This window comes from Pieris napi, chromosome 23 (assembly GCF_905475465.1).
Source record: "Pieris napi chromosome 23, ilPieNapi1.2, whole genome shotgun sequence".
NCBI classification, from domain to species: Eukaryota; Metazoa; Arthropoda; class Insecta; order Lepidoptera; family Pieridae; genus Pieris; species Pieris napi.
In genome coordinates, this window is record NC_062256.1 from 4,996,565 (window position 1) to 5,015,584 (window position 19,020).

At 35.0% G+C, this 19,020-nt stretch overlaps 1 protein-coding gene across 2 annotated transcripts in view; it reads right to left on the reverse strand.

Annotated features, from left to right (window-relative positions):
- Positions 1-8,817: 8,817 nt before the first annotated feature.
- LOC125061450 (zinc finger protein 43-like) overlaps positions 8,818-19,020 on the reverse strand; it is a 343,312-nt gene continuing 333,109 nt past the window's right edge. Inside the window, exons 2-13 of one of the 2 annotated variants that reach the window (XM_047666913.1) lie at positions 18,728-18,877; positions 18,503-18,616; positions 17,645-18,055; positions 16,746-16,912; positions 15,743-15,802; positions 14,009-14,140; positions 13,291-13,368; positions 12,690-12,845; positions 11,186-11,296; positions 10,288-10,399; positions 9,719-9,817; positions 8,818-9,352 (exon numbers count right to left, since the gene is read on the reverse strand). In XM_047666913.1, coding sequence (XP_047522869.1) covers positions 9,212-9,352; positions 9,719-9,817; positions 10,288-10,399; positions 11,186-11,296; positions 12,690-12,845; positions 13,291-13,368; positions 14,009-14,140; positions 15,743-15,802; positions 16,746-16,912; positions 17,645-18,055; positions 18,503-18,616; positions 18,728-18,871 — 1,725 coding nt within the window. In that variant the 5' untranslated portion in view covers positions 18,872-18,877 and the 3' untranslated portion in view covers positions 8,818-9,211. Of the gene's footprint in view, positions 9,353-9,718; positions 9,818-10,287; positions 10,400-11,185; positions 11,297-12,689; positions 12,846-13,290; positions 13,369-14,008; positions 14,141-15,742; positions 15,803-16,745; positions 16,913-17,644; positions 18,056-18,502; positions 18,617-18,727; positions 18,937-19,020 lie in introns of those variants that run through there. The other variant, XM_047666914.1, reaches the window with a different exon arrangement.

Below are 19,020 nucleotides of genomic sequence, written 5' to 3' on the forward strand. Positions count from 1 at the left end.
GGCTGTTAATCTTCTGTCAGTCCGCCAAATGACACAGAATAACTGTCAAGTAAAATTTAGCAAGAATACATGTAATGTTTATAAAGAGTCTAAATTAATTCTCACTGGATATATAAAGAACAATTTATATGTGGTTCATAATGAAACTTATGCTTTGATGTCATCTGTACATCTATGGCATCAAAGGATGGGTCATCTAAATTATAATGATCTTCAGAAACTTAATGAGTCTACAGAAGGAGCAGATATAGAATCAAGTAGAGAGGAGCATGTGGTATGTAATACTTGCTTAAAAGGTAAGCAAACAAGGCAACCATTCAAACATGCTGGCACAAGGGCTTCCGCCCTCCTGGAGTTGGTGCATTCAGACGTATGTGGGCCAATGGAGGAAAAGTCTCTCGGTGGTGCCAGATATTATGTCACTTTTGTCGACGATTGGTCTAGAAAGGTATTTGTTTACTTTATCAGCTCTAAATCACAAGTACTCGAAAAGTTTAAAGATTTTAAGCTACTAGTAGAGAATCAATTAAATGCTAAAATTAAAACACTAAGATCTGACAATGGAAAGGAGTATGTCAATGAAGCATTTGATAAGGTTTGTAGGGATTCTGGTATCAAACGTCAACTCACTATACCCTATACCGCCGAACAGAACGGCATGAGTGAGAGGATGAACCGAACTTTAACAGAACGTGCTAAATGTATGCTTATTAATTCTGGCCTACCTAAGAAGTTTTGGGCTGAGGCAGTAGCCACCGCTGCATATGTTATCAATCGCTCACCAACAAAGTCTTTACAATATAAAACTCCTGAGGAATTATGGTCCGGCATTAAACCTAATATCAGTAACATTAAAGTGTTTGGTTGCAGAGCTATGATGCATGTGCCAAAGGAGAAGAGGTTAAAATGGGACTGTAAGTCAAAAGAGCTTATATTTGTAGGTTATTGTCTAGAGTCCAAGGGTTATAGATTGTTTGACAAAACTGAAGGAAAAGTAATGAGAAGCAGAGATGTAATGTTCCTAGAAGAAAGTCTAAATAAAGATTTTGCTTTTCTACCACTTACTGAATCGCAAGTAGTTATAAATGAAGATAATTTAGATGATACTACTGACATGACTTTAAAGGAAATTGATAGTGCAGTCTGTGCAAGTGATGATGATTATGCATTCTATATCCAGGAGTGAATCGCGTATAAACAGAATTAATTTAAGGCCTAGAAAACACAGAGCTATGCCTACCTTCCTCTGTCAGAATGAAATTGAGAAATCTATTGAGCCAGATCCTGAAACATTGGAGCAAGCCTTGCAATGTAAAAATTCACAAAAATGGATAAGCGCCATGGACGATGAATACAATTCATTATTGGAAAATAATACATGGACTCTGTTAAAACTCCCTTATGGAAGGGTTGCTATTATAGTTGAAGAATAATTTCAAAATGAATGAGCTTGGAATTGCTTCTTGTTATATTGGACTTTGTATTTCATACAGTTCAAAAGGAATAGCCATTGATCAAACTAGGTACATAGAAAATACATTAAGACGTTTTAGTATGGAACAATGTAACTCAGTAGGAACTCCAATGGAACCGAATATCAAGTTTTCAAATTCTGAAAAATTTGAAAGTATACCTTACCAGGAAGCCACTGGCTGCTTATTATACATCTCACAAGGAACTAGGCCAGATATATGCTATGCAGTGCATACATTATGTCGATATAATAGTTCTCATAGAGAAGAGCATTGGAATGCTGTTAAGAGGTTATTTCGATATTACAAGGTACAAAGTATCTACAGCTTGTATACAAAAGTAATGTTGATGAAGAAATCACTGGATACTCAGACTCTGATTGGGCTTCCTGTACTGAAGACAGAAAATCATGTACTGGGTACATTTTTCATTTCCAGGGTGCAGCGATATCTTGGAATTCAAAAAGGCAGCAAACTGTTGCCTTGTCAACTACTGAGGCGGAGTATATGGCGCTCTCAGCTGCTACTCAAGAAGCTATGTGGCTGAGACAGTTGCACTGTGAACTGTGGCCTTCTTTAAAGGTTACACCTATTACTTTGTACTGTGATAATCAAAGTGCTATTAAACTTACAGGTACTTACAGTTATCATGCTAGGAGTTCATCAATGTGTTTAACATTGATGTTCGTCACCACTATCTGAGGAACAAAGTTGAATGTGGTGATGTCAAGATTGAATATGTGGGCACTGATTCGATGGTTGCTGACTGCCTCACCAAAGCCCTACCGAAGCCCAAACACCAGCACTTCCTCATTGCTATGGGTTTGCGTTCAAGGGAGGATGTTAAACTGAACGCAACCACTTAACATTATGTAGTCTGTATCTGTCAATGTAGTCTGTTATAATAATTGTATCGCCCCTGTCTGTTCCAAGAAATAGAGCGGTTCGCATCATTGTCTAACTCAGCTGTTTTATTTATTTCTCTTTACTAAATTCCTACTCTAAAATAGTTTGTAACAGAAAACATTCGCCATGAAATTCAAAGCATTACTCCAGCGCTTTGCCGTCGCGTAATCGCAAATGTAAGGGTCCGACTGCAAGAGTGCATTGAAAAAAACGGCAATCATTTGAATGATATCGTTTTAAAAAAATAAAATCCGCATTGTTATTCTGTATTTAATTGAAATAAAAATAAATAAAAACGATGTAGTTTTTTTTATATTAAATTCTAAAGTTGAAAATATTCCGCTGGACATCCTTTATATTACTACTTTTGATTTCGAAAAAGCATTGATAACACCACACGGTGATGAAAGCGTATTTTACTATAAAAGAAAATTGTCAACCTTTAACTTTACGGTATATAATTTAGCTACCAAAAAAGGTCCGTGTTTTATGTGGCATGAAGCTATAGCTAAACGCAGGGCAAATGAGGTATCTAGTTGCCTCTATGAATATATAAAAAAAACACGCGTTAAGAGGAGTAAAACTCTTTAAATTCTGGTCTGACAACTGTGCGGGTCAGAATAGGAACCGAATAGTTTTGTCTCTCTACTTGCTTGCAGCAAAGAATTTGGAGTCACGATTACACATCGATTTATGGGAAAAGGGCCGCACACAAAATGAAGGGGATAGTGTCCATTCAACTATCGAGGGCGCTAGTGAGCGCAAAATTGTGTATGTGCCTGAAGAATGGTATTGCCTCGTTCGCTCGTCAAAGTTGAAGGGGACCCATATGAAGTCAAAGAGATAACCACCTCAGAAATCTAAGATTTCAAATATCTGCTGGTAAATAAAAATTGGATTAAAGACAATAACAACGAAAAAGTAAATTGGACACTTCTGAGAGAGGTTACAGTGAATGCGAATAATTTTGACAGGATAGAGTTCAAATACAATTTTGAAGATAAACCAAAACCATCAATGCATTAAAACAATTGGACCGCCCCTTCACTGCAGGCCACGCCCCATTGCACCGCATCGTTAAGAGATGGTCAGGAAAGAGTTTCAAAACATGATTCAGCAAGCTTTTTTAGCATACATGGGATCTATGGGGATTTTTAAAACTTTATTTGTAATGCTGAACCCCAACTCTCCACCAAAATTTAACTCCGTGGGAATTCTTGTTATTTAACCACTATTTTTTTGTCTAAATTGACCGGACTACATACAATTCAAAGACTTGCTTATGCGCAGCAAGATGTACTTCTGTTACACCAAGATCACAAAAAAACTCACCCATTGGAGTTTTTTTACATATGGGGTCTTGACGGGAGTGGTGGACACTCCACAATTTTTTGCCAACAACTCATTGTATGGACACACGAACATTATCTTATGTACCATAGTCCCCTTACAAATGTCAGAGGTCACAACTAATGGATAGCAGATTTTCTGGCAAAACCCAAGTCCGTCTTCATCAAGATACAGTCGCATCATTCGTTTGCAGATTGAGAAGGGGACGAAGGAATCATTAAAACTCCATTACGAAGCGATTGAGGAACAAATATCAAACTTGCAGCCTTCTAAGGTAACTCTTGGAGATAAATCTTATAGAGTCCTTTTCATGAAAGATGTCCCGCGGTGATTTTTGGAACTAAATTTGACAGGTCGGCCATGTTGTCATTCGTCGATGTTATCAATTTCGTTTGTCGTGGTAGATTTTTGTGAGTTTTTAACTAGCTTAGTGCATTTTAAAGATTGTTTACAAAACCAAAAGTTGTATAAAGTTCGGCTCGAGAAACGATATTTAAGGTGAAAGAATTCTGTGAAGCGGAACAAAAGAATCAAGGTGTTTTAATACCACAAATACTACGCGCAAAACGCGACAAAATTGAACTAATACATAACGTGATTAAACTAGGTAACTGAAATTAAAACATGTATATCTAATAAGCATTATAAGCTTAAAGTTATTATTATTTTTAATTGTTCATTATTTTATTGCAGGTGTGTCAGAGAAAATTGTAACAAGAATAACAAAAGAAGGTATAACATTGGCGAGTACTTCGAAAAAAATTGGCATCCGAAAAACAATATAAAAAACAATAATTATATCTACGGCTAGTGATACTGAGACAGAATCTGATTCTGTTTACATCCACTCTTCAGACAGTAATGTTCCTATGGCCGCTGATCACAATTATTCAATAAAACTCTGAATAAAAAATTGTAATGCTTTTCTTTACCCTATTTTCTCATCTTTTCCCTGTAAATAGGTAGAAAACCGCTTATATAAGCAAATAAAAATATACTTTTAACATAACAGAAATATTGTTTCATCGAAGTATGCAGGAAATAGAATTATTTGATAAATTACATAAGCCAAATGTAAAGTAGGTAAATTTATTACTCATAAATGGCAATATTATGTCACACGAGTACAGCGCTGCGTCTGGGGGACTTCTTTCTTGAAAAGGACTATACGTATAAACATCATGCCCTGAAACAATATCTACCTATGAAGTCCATAAAAAGGGGGTACAACTTGTGGTGTCATTCTGACCAGAGGGGCATATAAAGGGGGATATAAAGAAGTTTCAAATTTACCAAGGGAAGGACGAACAACTGAACTCAAAATTGATCAATACCGCCTTCATCATAAGGGCACACGGGGCCCGTGCCCATGGCCCCCATTCTCAGGAGGCCCCGAAGTACCGACAATTTCTCTCACACATTTATTATGAAAAATTTTGTCGGGCACATTACACTTTTTTCACAAATCAGTAATCTTATCAGAAGGTTTTAATTATATTTCCGAACGCATCCTTATAGTACACCAGTACACTATCTAGCGATTACTCACGCAATCATTTCGATTCCAAAGACAAGAATGATGTATTAAACTTTCAGTCTGAGAGGACACGCATCACTTTTTTTGAAGGATAGGAAGTAGCAAAAGTTTCGTGTCATTTTTAATTTTTTTTTTACTTTCATTCCCATAATTGACACATTATATACCCATTTAAAAAAACTTTCGCAGACATAAAAGAAAAAGCTGACACTGATCTTCTGGAATTAATTATTTCTTTCTTTAACAACGAAATTAATGGCATTAGAATTGGAACTAAAAATTGGGACAAATGGGAAACAAGTAGTGCCCGGCGACTAGGAAAAAAGGGTTAAGGACCAATAAAACACGAACTACGTAGTTGGTCCCAAAGTTCTGTCACTGTCACAATTTTTTTAAATTTCGAACATTTTTTTTTTAAATTGCATTATATTTTTGAATGTTTGACTATTGTTTTAAAACAAAAAACAATCACTTTCCGTAATCTTTCACGATGAAGTGGACATTGAAAAAAACTTAATAGCTGTTATTGCGTTGCACCGCTGTGGGCACTCGCCGAGTACCATTTTCAAGTTGCTCAATAGTTTGAATATAACGCTTAGGTTTGTGTACCGTACTACATAGGCCACAACCCTCCAACAGTGGAAGACAATAATATTAAAAATGACAACAAAACCCATAAGTTCCACGGGAAATCCAAAATTTATGTCGCAGAACTGAATGTACTTACACTGAAAAATGAAGAAAACGTTACTGAACTAACTAGTCAGTGACTACTTTTTTACACCTATTAAGGATAAACCTGTATGCCTAATGAAGCTGTAGCCGTATTCAAGGAATTTAACCTCTCTCGACATTTCATGACAAAACATAACAACGCCACTTATGAAAAGATGACTGAAGAAAAACGTAAGCAAATATCAGGTCAGCAAAATATTTTTAAAAAGCAGAACAGCTCTCAAAAGCTTGCTACACGTGCCAGCTATGTTGTAGCATACAATATTGCTAAAAGTAGCAAAACATTTTCAGATGGCGAATTTGTAAAAACTTGTTTACTTCAAGTAAGTGATATTTTGTGTCCTGAACAAACAAGAGATTTTGAAGCAGTAAGTTTGTCCCGAAAAACAATTACGTCTAGAATTGAAGCTATTAACAAGCAGTTTGTAACACAGCTAGAATCAAAGATAAGCACGTTTAAATTCTGTTCTTTTGCGTTGGATAAAAGCACCGACATAACTGACACAGCTCAGTTACTGATATTTATAAGAGGTATAGATGACAACTTTGGTGTTACTGAAGAATTAGCCTCCATGCGTTCATTAAAGGGAACGATCGGAACAAAAGGATCAGACATTTTTGAAGAATTTCAAGAAACTATCACATCTTTGAAAGTACCTCTGACCACTATTTGTAACATTACTACTGACGGAGCACCAAATATGACAGGGGCAAAATCTGGTTTTGTAGGCAAAATTTTAATGAATCATTTCTTGGGAACGAAGTGGTGTTTCTTCATTGTATCATCCATCAAGAAACTCTGTGTAAATCTGCTCTAGAAATGAAACAGGTGCTTGATGTTTTTATTAAAAATGTTAATAGCATTCGTTCGCGAGCACTCAACCATAGGCAATTTCAAGAGTTTCCTTTACTCATTGCAGTCAGAATATTCTGACGTACTTTACTACACCAAAGTAAGGTGGCTCAGTGAAGGGCGGGTTTTTGACCGAGTTTGGGATCTAAAAGACGAAATTATCTCTTTTATGGAAGAAAAAGGAATGGACGAGTGTGATCATTTGAAAGATATGTTATGGCTTTCAGACTTTGCATTTTTTACAGATATTTTTAGCCACATCAATAAATTGAACCTTAAACTCCAGGGAAGAAATCAATTGATTCATGATACTTGGGGTCATATCAGGGTTTTCAAACTGCAGTTAAATCTATTTTCCAAACAACTACTCAAGAAAGACTTCACTCATTTTCCAAGGTTAAAATCCATTGCAGTTACATAAGACAAAGTTAAGAGCTATGAGAAACACGTAAAATGCCTTCATGAAGAATATGAACGAAGATTCCAAGACTTCAAAGTTATCGAACAGGACCTGGAGATTTTAAGCATGCCATTTAATTTGGATTATGAATCAGTTAAACCAGAACTGCAGCTCGAACTAATTGAGTTGCAATGTAACACTGAATTGAAACAACTATTTCTCAATGTTTCGAAGATTGAGTTCTACAAGGCCCTGTCAAAAACAACTTTTCCAAGCCTGAAATCTCACGCTCAGAAGATAATTTCGATGTATTCCTCTTCTTACATCTGTGAACAGGTGTTTTCTACTATGAAGCTTCGCAAAAACAGTGTTAGAAACCGATTGACTGTAAATCCGCAGTTTGTAAATCCGCAAATGACTTGAAAAAATGGTACCACCGCCTGTTCTTCCATTTCATTGATCTCTGTTGTATAAATAGTTGGCTACTATGGAGGAGAGTCATGAAAAAGAAAGGTGAAGATAGATTCCATTGCTTGACTTCAAATTAGTTATAGCAGACGTATTGATGCACAGAGACTCTAAAGTACACACTCCGACTACACGAAAACGAGGACGACCACTGAATGAAGATGTTGAGGCAATTAAAAAGGGACGATCGCGACGACGAATAGAACTGCCGTCAATTGAAATAGCTGGAGACGGGTTTAACCACCGGCCTAATTGGAAAACTGACCACCAAAATGGAAGGATGCAAGCAGAAATCCCAAGTGATGTGCGAAAAGTGTGGTTGTTATCTTTGTTTCAACAAAGATCGCAACTGTTTTAAAAACAAACACATAATTTTATGTAATTAAATATTTATGCATAGTTTCACATTGTTTCATTTATTTTTACACACAGACCACATCTTCCATCTCCCACCATTGACGGGTATAGGAGATAGGTTTTGATGATCACCTTTATGTAGCTATATATAATGTAGAAGAATCACACCGCATGTTGTACCAAATATGGAACGTCTTACTAATATAACGTTCCATATTTGGAACAATTACTTTTACCTATTTATCTTTTTTAAATGGACTTCTACGTTTTCTACTATACCCTATTGTGACATATATTTTTTCCAAAGAATTAAAAAAATCCATGCGGTAAAGGGTTAATTAGCACATATGCACAATTTTTTTTACATCTATGATTTTTGACCGCCTAAATGGGTCAGATTGCCGTATGTGCACCGGTCGATAACTGATCAAATATCAATCGATCAGTTAAATCAGGTGGCTACCGTTGTCACCACTCATCCAGCAAACATCTCGGAGTTGGGGACGAAGCCCGTCTCCTTACTCACTATACATTTTTCAGCCATTTTATTTTGGTTTTATTTGTATATAAGTGACTGTTATACGTATTATTTTAATTTTTCTGTGCAACTCTTATCTTAAATAAAATATTGCAAAGAAATATTTATAGATTTAATTTAGGAAATGCTAAGGTGGGTGTGGGCCACAGAAAATAAAGCATTCCATGAACATTTAATTAATAGCTGTGAACTTTTTTATTATCTTTCTAAGGTACTTAGTGCACATGCAATATTACTCATACGTTCACTTACGTTACGTTATAAAAAACGTAAAAAATAGACAATGTTTATTTTGTAGTTTTTACTTTCTTGAGGCTCTATTTTTTTTACAACTTTAACAACGTTGTAATTTAAGACGTGAAAGTTAATTAAAGTACAAAGAAATAATTATTTCTTTGAATTGTTTACTTTTTTTTGTATATATCTAAATAACAGAATTGGCCTTTAGACTTCAATTATATCTGGAATAAAAGTTTGTTGTATACTTGGAAAGTGTTTCTTTAATTAACAACGGTCGACAGGTCTCGAAAATAATATAAAGTGGGTTAGACCATCAAAATATTTTTGAACTTTGATACCATAAATTAAATTTCATCTAGACATGTTTCTTATGCAGCCTCCGCATATGTCTAGACAAACACGAGTGCCACGCGAATTTTGCTCCACAACTCGAACATTTATAGGCCGCTACCGACGAGTGAACCGCACGGATGTGTATACGTAATTTGGAATGATTCTGAAATATATATTGTTTTATGAACGTCATAAATAACCTGAATTAAATTTAACTAAGCAAACGTGTGACGTCATCTGACCTAAATCCACGGCCATTACATAAATCATACAAAGCCTTGGTGGCTTTGTATTTGATGCACATGAACCGGTGGTACGTGGCGCACTGACCACGTACCACCGGTTCTCTTAAATTAATGAAACACGGTGATAGTTTTAATAGTAATCTATTAAAAAATTGCATATCCTCGTAGTTTATTATACTTAAATTAATTGTGGGCGGCTTCAAGATAACCAAACTCGCTCCTCTGGTGTTTGATTAAAATACATGTTTATATTTATAAGTGTAAAAATATGTATAAAAACTCACTGGAAAATGTTTTCCACACGTATCGCATAGGTGTTCACTTGTGTCCCTCTGATGAACCACTTGCTTGTGAAGATATAACGATGTACGGGTTTTAAAGGCCTGAAATTTTACGTAAATTATAATTTAGATAAACTATTACACACATAACAATATTATTCGTAAACATATAACAGGGGGGCCTCATAGCGTAGCGGTCTTATTAAGTGGCAGCTAGGTGAGGGGTACCGGGTTCGTTTCCCGGTTCGAGGGCAAGTTTTAATTTAATTTAAATTTGTTCTCGGCCTTTGGGAGGGTTGTGCGGTACCGGGCGAGTGCTTAAACCGTACATGGAGGACTCGGTCGAATTTATAAAGACAAGCACGAATTATAAAAAATCCTATACGTGACGCTGGTTAATGCACAAATCGTGCCAGAGCCATTAAAAAAAAATCATATAACAGCTTCTTTTCGCGATAGTTTGGAAGCTGTTTTTTAATATTTCTATTTTATTGTTAATAATTTGTTTAGTACACTTCAAGACAGTATAAGGCCATTAAAAATCAGTGTTGCTGATCGTTACATGTACTCACTTTTTGACAATCGCTACAGGTGTGCTTGAAATTCTTCAAATGCTCCCAATCTATATGATCCTTTAGGCGAGTCTTATCCGCGAAACGTTTCCCGCAATCACTGCACATGTACCTGTGAATAACTTTTTATTGTACCTAAATTCCTAGTGGCTTAAGCGTGCGACTCGATCCCCGGTGCACCAATGGACTGTCTATGTGCGCATTTAACATTTAGTCGAATGGTGAAGGAAAACATCGTGAGGAAACCGGCTTGCCTTAGACCCAAAAAGTCGACGGCGTGCGTCAGGCAAAGGCTGATGCACGCACGCGGCTCTGTTTATCGACAAGTCGTATTGTCTGTCATGGCGTAGAGTTTTTCAGATTTGTCTTTATTTAAACTAAAAACATAGTTTTTATAGTAAAATATCATGATTAGTACATATTATATCGTTTCGATTGGAAGTCACCATTCAAATGCAATGACAGGCAAAATTTAATTCGAAGAGGGAAACGTGTTAAGTGTAAACGTCCCTCTAAACTTTAGAGGGACGTTGACACTTTAAAGTTAGTTAAGTTAAAGAAAATTATTACGCCAAAGAAGTATAACTTCTAACGCGTGTACATAAGTACAAATACGTTTATTTTTATATTTGTGAGTAAGGAATAGGAACTTGACCGAAATAAATGATAATTTGATTTATTTATTTATGCCAGTGTGCCACTTAAGGGGCCGCTTATATAATAATTGTTTGGCATTTTCTATATGAATAAATATAAGTTTTCTCATAAATTGAGCTATTTTTTTGCTATAAGAGATTATAATTCTGAAATAAATGTTTTATGACCGAATAATTTCCTTTCTTTCTTTCAAAACATAATCAATATTTTACACTAATTTTTATAATAAAAACAGTCTTACTTAAAATCATTCTCCGAGACGTGCTTCTTGCTGATTTTCATATGCTGTTGATACGTTGCTATTGAAGAGAAAGAACGATTGCACGGCATACACACTAGTTCACCAGATGCCCTAAAATTATATTTGTGTGGTATACTCTGTGCGGAAAGAAGATATCCGAAAAAGAACTACACTGTTTAGCTTTCTGCCTTCAAAGAAAATGGAAATGGTCACCAGATACGAGAGACTGATCAAGAGGCTGACCTTGGATGGATATGAAATTGCGATGACAATGGGCGAAGATAGCTAAAGACAGCAAAAGATAAAAATAAAATGGCTTCCTTGGAGGAGGCTTTTAGCCGTGGAGGGTCCATATAAATAGATCCAGAATTATATTTTAATTACTAACTGTTAGTGTCTTGTGTCATATACTGTTTGTGATTTTTATGGAATATTTAATTTCATTCTTGCTTGACAATCCAAGCCTGTATATTATATTTATATAGCTTTATATTTTTTGTCCTAGCCAATATAAATAATAGTCTGTTACGAAATACAATTAAATACAGTGTAAACTCTTTATAACGAATTTCAAGAGACCGAGCATTTATTTATTTTTTATTTTCGTTATATGAATTTATATAATAATTATAAAAAAGTTAATAAAAAAACACAAATTTAACCAATTACAAAAATTTCTACTATTATTAATATCAATAGGTTAATTATTCTACACATATCGTTATATATATATATCTCTTTTCTTTTACTGGCCATCTTGACAGTTTCAAAATTTGTTTACGACTGATAATACACGATAGGTGACGGTGGTGCGTTTAGTAACTGAGACCAAAATGTCCTACAGGAAATGTAATCTAAGAATAATGGCACACGTGGTAATGCAATCAACAATAACAAAGGCGAGACCAGACAGAGGCTGTTTATGACCTCAGGTGTCTTTCTTAAAAATTTCGGCACCTCAATAGCTTAGTTTTGTAAGCTGATTATAAAAAACAATTACACTTATGTATGTCGTTGATGTCTAAATATGAAAATATTTCTTCGTTATAGAGAATATCTGTTGCGTTTAAAGAGTCAATTATGAATGGGTTTTGTGTTAAACCAAACAAATATAACTATTTCGACGTTATATAAGGTTTTCCGTTATAACGAATGACGTTATAAAGAGTATACACTGTTTATACATATATATATATATATATATATATATATATATGTGTACTATATAAAAATAAGTCGGGTTTTCCTTCCTGACGCTATAACTCCAGAACGCACGAACCGATTTCCACGGTTTTGCATTCGTTGTAAAGGTCTCGGGCTCCGTGAGGTTTATAGCAAAGAAAATTCAGGAAAAATTTCAACAGAAAAGCGGGATCACCAAACGAAATGTTACAAAAAACGAAGCCATCTGGTGACGAAACGGAGTTCGCCGAGTTTGCTAGTATATATATATATACAGCTAAGGTCCAAACGCACGTTCTTAGGTTTGAGTCTAGATACTAACTTTGCCCTGTGACTATTCATATGCCGCATTAGATTCCCGTGCCATTGAAACTTCTTATCACACTGCGAGCACGAATACGTCTCACGCGCACTATTCACCGAAGTGCGTATTTCTTTTATCACATCTGTCTTGTCTTCGTTGGAATCTTTGAGTTTTCTGAAACAATTATTAGTTTTTTATCCCTTTTATTTCTAAATATTATCTAATCTTGTCGCGCACTTGGGGAGCGTTCAAACTTCAAGTATTACGTAACGAATTTTTTTTAATTTAGTAAAACGTTACGACGCGGGGCGTGGATTGAATTATTGTTTTTGTTAATATTACTTTCGACTTTCCAGTACTTTACATCACATAATGATAACTTTATGGTATAAAGAGTCATTATGACCACCACGAAACGTTTTACTATTGGGTACAGAAAAACGTTACGGCGCGTTACATGGGAGGGGGGGGGGGTTAATAAGAACTTGAGCTCCCCCCACCCCCCACCAAGGGACTTTACTTTCTATGTGCGCATTTAACACTCACTACAGGGTAAAGGAAACCATCATGACCAACCGCTATGCCTTAGAGTTTAGACCCAAAGGTCGGCCTATCTAACCTTAATTTCAATTGTATTTGATGCTTGGAGCTCATCCGGACATGTTTCTTAAGATTTGCTGTGGTTGCGAAGTGTATTCTGAAACAAACCATTTTGTATCATGGATTTGATAGACACTGAATCTCACCAATAGGCCAGTAATTGGGCCTTCCACACGCTGATACACGGAAATCGAATCCAGAACCATCTGTATATTTTGTATAGGTTTAAGTAAAACAAACTACGACAATTCCTCAAACATTGTTAAAGTAAAATTAAAGTATTAAATAACAATATTTAAGTTGTAAATTTTTCAATATACAGTGTAAACTCTTTATAACGACACTCAAGAAACGTCGTTAAATGGAAAGAAGAAAAATCTGTATTTTTTTTTTATAGAACATGGCAAGGGTCTCATCTAATGTTAAGTGATACCGCCGCCCATGGACACTCTCAATGCCAGAGGGCTTGCGAGTGCGTTGCCGGCCTTTTCAGAATTGGTACGCTCTTTTCTTGGAGGACCCTAAGTCGAGTTGGTTCGGAAATACTTCAGTGGGCAGCTGGTTCCACAAAGTGATGGTGTTTTTTTTATGATAAACAATAAACTACAAGCTCCCTCATTATCAGAATGCCAAATCGTAAAATGGTTGCTTCACGACTGATTTGAGCGCTACCGCCGCTGCGATAACCGCTGTGTGAGTTACAGAATAGCAAGGCAGACTTTAGACAAAATACGTACTTGCATGGCTCACAGTATGGCTTCCGCTTTTGTCCACTCGCAATGCGATGCCCTTCCATATGTTTCCGTAAAGACGCCTTCCATCTAAACGACTTCTCACACACGTCACACGAAAATCGATCTTGTTTATCGCTGTAAGGGTAAAATTTATCTTTTAACCCACTTAAAGTTGTTCAGTTTGACGGCTCATTGGTCTAGTGGTTAGTACCCCTGACTGCGAATCCTTGGGTCCCGGGTTCGAACCCCGGCTGAGACAAACATCGATGTGATGAGCATTTGGTGTTGTGCTTAGGTCTTGGGTGTTTAAATATGTATTTATATGTGTATCTATCTATAATATTTATGTATATCCGTTGCCTAGTACCCATAACACAAGCTTCACCAGCTTAGCATGGGACTAGGTCAATTGGTGTGAATTGTCCAAACATAAAATAATATTACGGTAGTATAGGTATGTTATCTAAAGCTGGCGGCTTCAACACATTTACATTTTGTGCTTGTGAAGTGTCTGTGAATAAGCGCGAGACGTGATGTCAAACTGAAATACAATCACAAATACATCACGAAAAGACTGTCCGTCTCTCTCGCGCTCGGTCAAGCCTATGAGTATAAAAGAGACAGTTATTGTTTTTCTTTTGCTACTGTTTATGTTGATCTTTACTGTTTTATATTATTATTATTTTATACTTGTTGATCTTTTTTCAAACATTACCAGGGCAATCTCGTGAAATGGTGCACAATGTTTTTAATTATTTTAAGCATCTTAATAAAAACAGTTTAATGAAAAAATGTTATATTTAATTTGACATCAGATGCGATTGGGGTTTCTAGGAGGAGTATTGAAAGAATAGTTGGTGAAGTAAAAGTGAAGTGTGTTGATCTAGATGGAGCTTATGTCGAAAAATTAAAAATTATTTACACAAACTACTCTTATACGTTCTTGGTCGGGCTTAGAACTTTTGGATCCACCCTCGTATGCACATAATATTTGTATGTATTTGACACATTTTTATTTATTTACAACCCACTCAACCTTACTAAAACCAGAGTAGACTAAAATATATAGCTTAGCAAAAAAGTATTATTTTTAAACATACTGTATAGTGAAATTGCATTAGTGTGAGTACTGTGAACGCGCCAGCTTTCGAAAACCGACCTATATGTAAGGAGACCGGCGGAAAATAATGGAGCAAATCAAACTTAAGAAATGTTTAGATTAACAAAAGGCCAACAGAATTAAAAAATAACAGGTTTCTTATTTCTAGTTCCGTGGGGCAAAGGATCTTGAAGGGAAATATTTAATAAAAAACTGTATATTACATAAGACTTATGAACAAAACTAAAACTAAATTTTATACTTAGTACTAGCTGATCCGGCAGACGTCGCTTTGGTTGATCGTGGAGGGGTGAAAATTAGGGGTTGTATGTATTTTTTAATGTTGTATCACTTGTATCATTAAAAAAAAATTGCGGTGGACTACCCTTAACATTTAGGGGGATGAAAAATAGATGTTGTCGGATTCTCAGACATACCTAATATGCACACAAAATTTCATGAGAATCGGTCAAGCCGTTTCGGAGGAGTTTAACTACAAACACCGCGACACGAGAATTTTATATATTAGATAGTAGTAGTTTTTAAGATATAAACTAATGACATTTCAAACTTTCCATTCTGAGTTAGTTTTGTGTGTAATTGAGTGTATGTACAAAAATTTAACAAAAGATATTTACATATCTGGTGGTGGCTCTAGTCTCTCTTGTGTACCATTCTCATAAGTTATATTTTCTACTCTGAAATAAAAAGAAAAACTTTAGTTACAAATAAATTATGATTACATTAAAATATATAAAAGATGTAAGAAACAATTGCAATTATACATATTATAGTGTCATGTTAAATTAAATTGTAAATATTTACGAGCAGTTCGGCCTAGTGGCTTTAGCGTGCGACTCTCATCCCTGAGGTCGTAGGTTCGATCCCCGGCTGTGCACCAATGGACTATTTTACCATGTGCGCATTTAACATTCTCTCGAACGAAGGATAATATACTGAGAAAACCGGCTTTTCTTAAACCCAAAAAATCGTCGGCCTGTCAATCACAGGAGGCTGATCACCTACTTGCCTATTAGATTGACAAATGATCATGAAACAGATACAGAAATCAGAGGCCCAGAGCCAAAGACGAGGGGAAATGAAGGAAGCTATGCAACACCAACACAACTACTTATACACTATGTATAATATTGCCATGTATAGTTGCACTTGGGAACATATTGTAAATGTTTCTGGTAGTACAACATACAAGTATAGAAAAATGATAACAATCAATTGGAAAATTATTTTTTATAATGTATTTTCTACCTTTTCTCTTAATGTTTGAAACAATAAAACTAGTGAGTAGCACAACGTAATGACTTTGAGATGTTTCAAATATATTATTATTATTTACTTAACACACTGGCAGCTATTAATAAGCTGATGCGCGTGTATTATGAGATTTGGAGAAACAAAAAAAAAAACTTATCCAATCTATTTTTAAAGGTAGGTTCACACATGGTGCACTGATCACACTTTCCGGAAGCCTATTCCAGTCGCCCACTACTCGGTTTGGGAGAAAGTTCTTTAGGGAATTTGTGTTGTGTTGAGTGGTCTTAAGTTATAAAGAACTACCCCTCAAATGTGTATTATGTGTAGTATGTCATATAGCTTGTTAAAATACTGAATAAAACTCACCCATGACAGTGTACAAGATTAAAATGTTTGATGACATCCCTTCTGTATAAAAATCTTATGTTACAGACCGTGCACTGATAACGTTTTTTATGTCTATCTGTGTGGTACTTAAAAGATATCGCAGAATTGAATGTACACTTGCATATTGTACAGATGTATTTTGTTTTCTGGAAAAAAAAACAATTATGTCTATTTTGTAATCATAACTGCTGTGAAAACTAAAAGTTTTCTTAATCTAGGATGAACTGTTTCTTTTTTTATAAAACAGGGGACAAACAGGTAAAAGGCTCATCTAATGTGAAGTGATGCTGCCGCTCTTTTACACTCACACTTCCAGAAGGTTCACAAATGCGTACGCCCTTATCAAAACGCGCCTTGAACTTCTAAGTCAAGAGTTGTGGTTCTTACAGTAAAAAAGAACTTTACAAAACACTTATACATTATATTACTGCAATGTGGTGACACTTCTACATAATCTCTAAAGATCTGTATCTCGTATAAAAGGAACATTTACTCAAATATAGAGACAGTATTATTCGAGCATCCAATTGTTTGATTACTCCTCCCCACGAACTTTACTGCAGTAAGACTTGAACATATTTTATAAAATTTAATTTGTTTTACTGCAGCTATCACATTAAAGTACACCAGCGGGAGTGTCCATGGGTGGTCTATGGATGGGTGTCGTTACATTCAAATTAGCCTTCAGACTATCGGCATGTCTTGTTAAAAAAAGCTTCAGTACGCAGAATACATATTTTCGAGTGTGAAATACAGAGAGCACAACAATAATTTGAAGGACTTGAAATATGTTTAATGTTATCACGGAGGGCTGATCACTGATTGAAATATATGGGCTATTAGATTGGATGGGATTGAATTATATAAAAATTACTTACTTCACCATGTTTATCACTGATATGTTCTTTTAGATCTTCATTATTTGTAAATGTAGTTATACACAATTCACACTTTAGCATAGCATTGACATAAGCATCACTTATTTTTATTTCCTCCCTTTCTTTTTCAATTTCTTCTCTACTTAATTTCACCTCAGTATAAATCTCTTTCTGAGTCAAATCTTTCAATAAATCTAGTTTTAAGTCTTCATCTATTATATCTGCTTCTGTACTAAAGTCTTCAATCTCTTGTTTGAAGTCATCCTTATCTATCTCGTCTAAATCATCATTTTCTTTTTTTATGTTAAGTGATGTTTGTATTATTTCACAATTCTCTGCACTTGTGTGTTGTAATAATGAAAAATTAAAGAGATTATTTTTTTGTAAGCTGGTTTGTGATTGTAATCTATTCTAAAATTATAAATAGTTTAAAATCAGTAATTAATAACATAGATAAAACTTTCTATACTTGTGTATTCAAAAACAATTGAACAATGTCAATGCACCATTGTAACTAAAGTACTCATCTCGTCTGATATAGTGTAAACACAATTTGCCAAAAAAAAAGAATATTGCAGTTAAAGAGAGTGCATTTAGACGGTTTTTTTTTAATAAAGGGGTTTCTATGCCTTTTCTTGCAAAATTTGATAATTTTGTAATATTCCCCCCACTCATAATGTATGTAAAAATATCATTCTTAGCCATTAGTTAATTGGAAACTCTTTGAAGATTGGAACGTTACAGTACAATCATCAGGTGAGAAAGTCACCTACATTCAGTTTTTATTATAATTACGCAGTTTTTATAGTAATTACTGTAAGCATTAGTTAAATATAAACAAAATAAATAAAATGTTACCTTCTTCATAGACTTCCAAAGATTTTCTGAACTTATTACTCTTGCTTGAAATCTCTTAATCTTTATGAGTATAGCCACACATTCAAAACATAATTGGATAGATTCCATAGAAACCTGAAATAAAAGAAGTCAGTTTCGGTAAGTCGTTTAAATAGTCTTTACACGCCTTAGAACTTAGTTACTTAAGATCTCAGTCAGCTATTACAAGTAATATGATTCAATTACATTTTCTGGAATCCATATTATACTCACTGTTGCTTTTTGTAAAATAAGTTTAAAACATTCCTTGAGACTAAAATCGTGTAGGTTAGATAATTTTCTTTCAGAATTTAGACATCCATAACATATCTCGTCTTCTAATGGGTCCATTTTCGTCTATATAAAATATAACCAAGTTATTACTATACTCGGTGGAAAAGAGTATACAACCGACACTATTGGCATTTGGCTATAACCTAGCATAATATTAATATAAATACACAATACACCACACTCCACAGATGTAGTATAGGTACTGA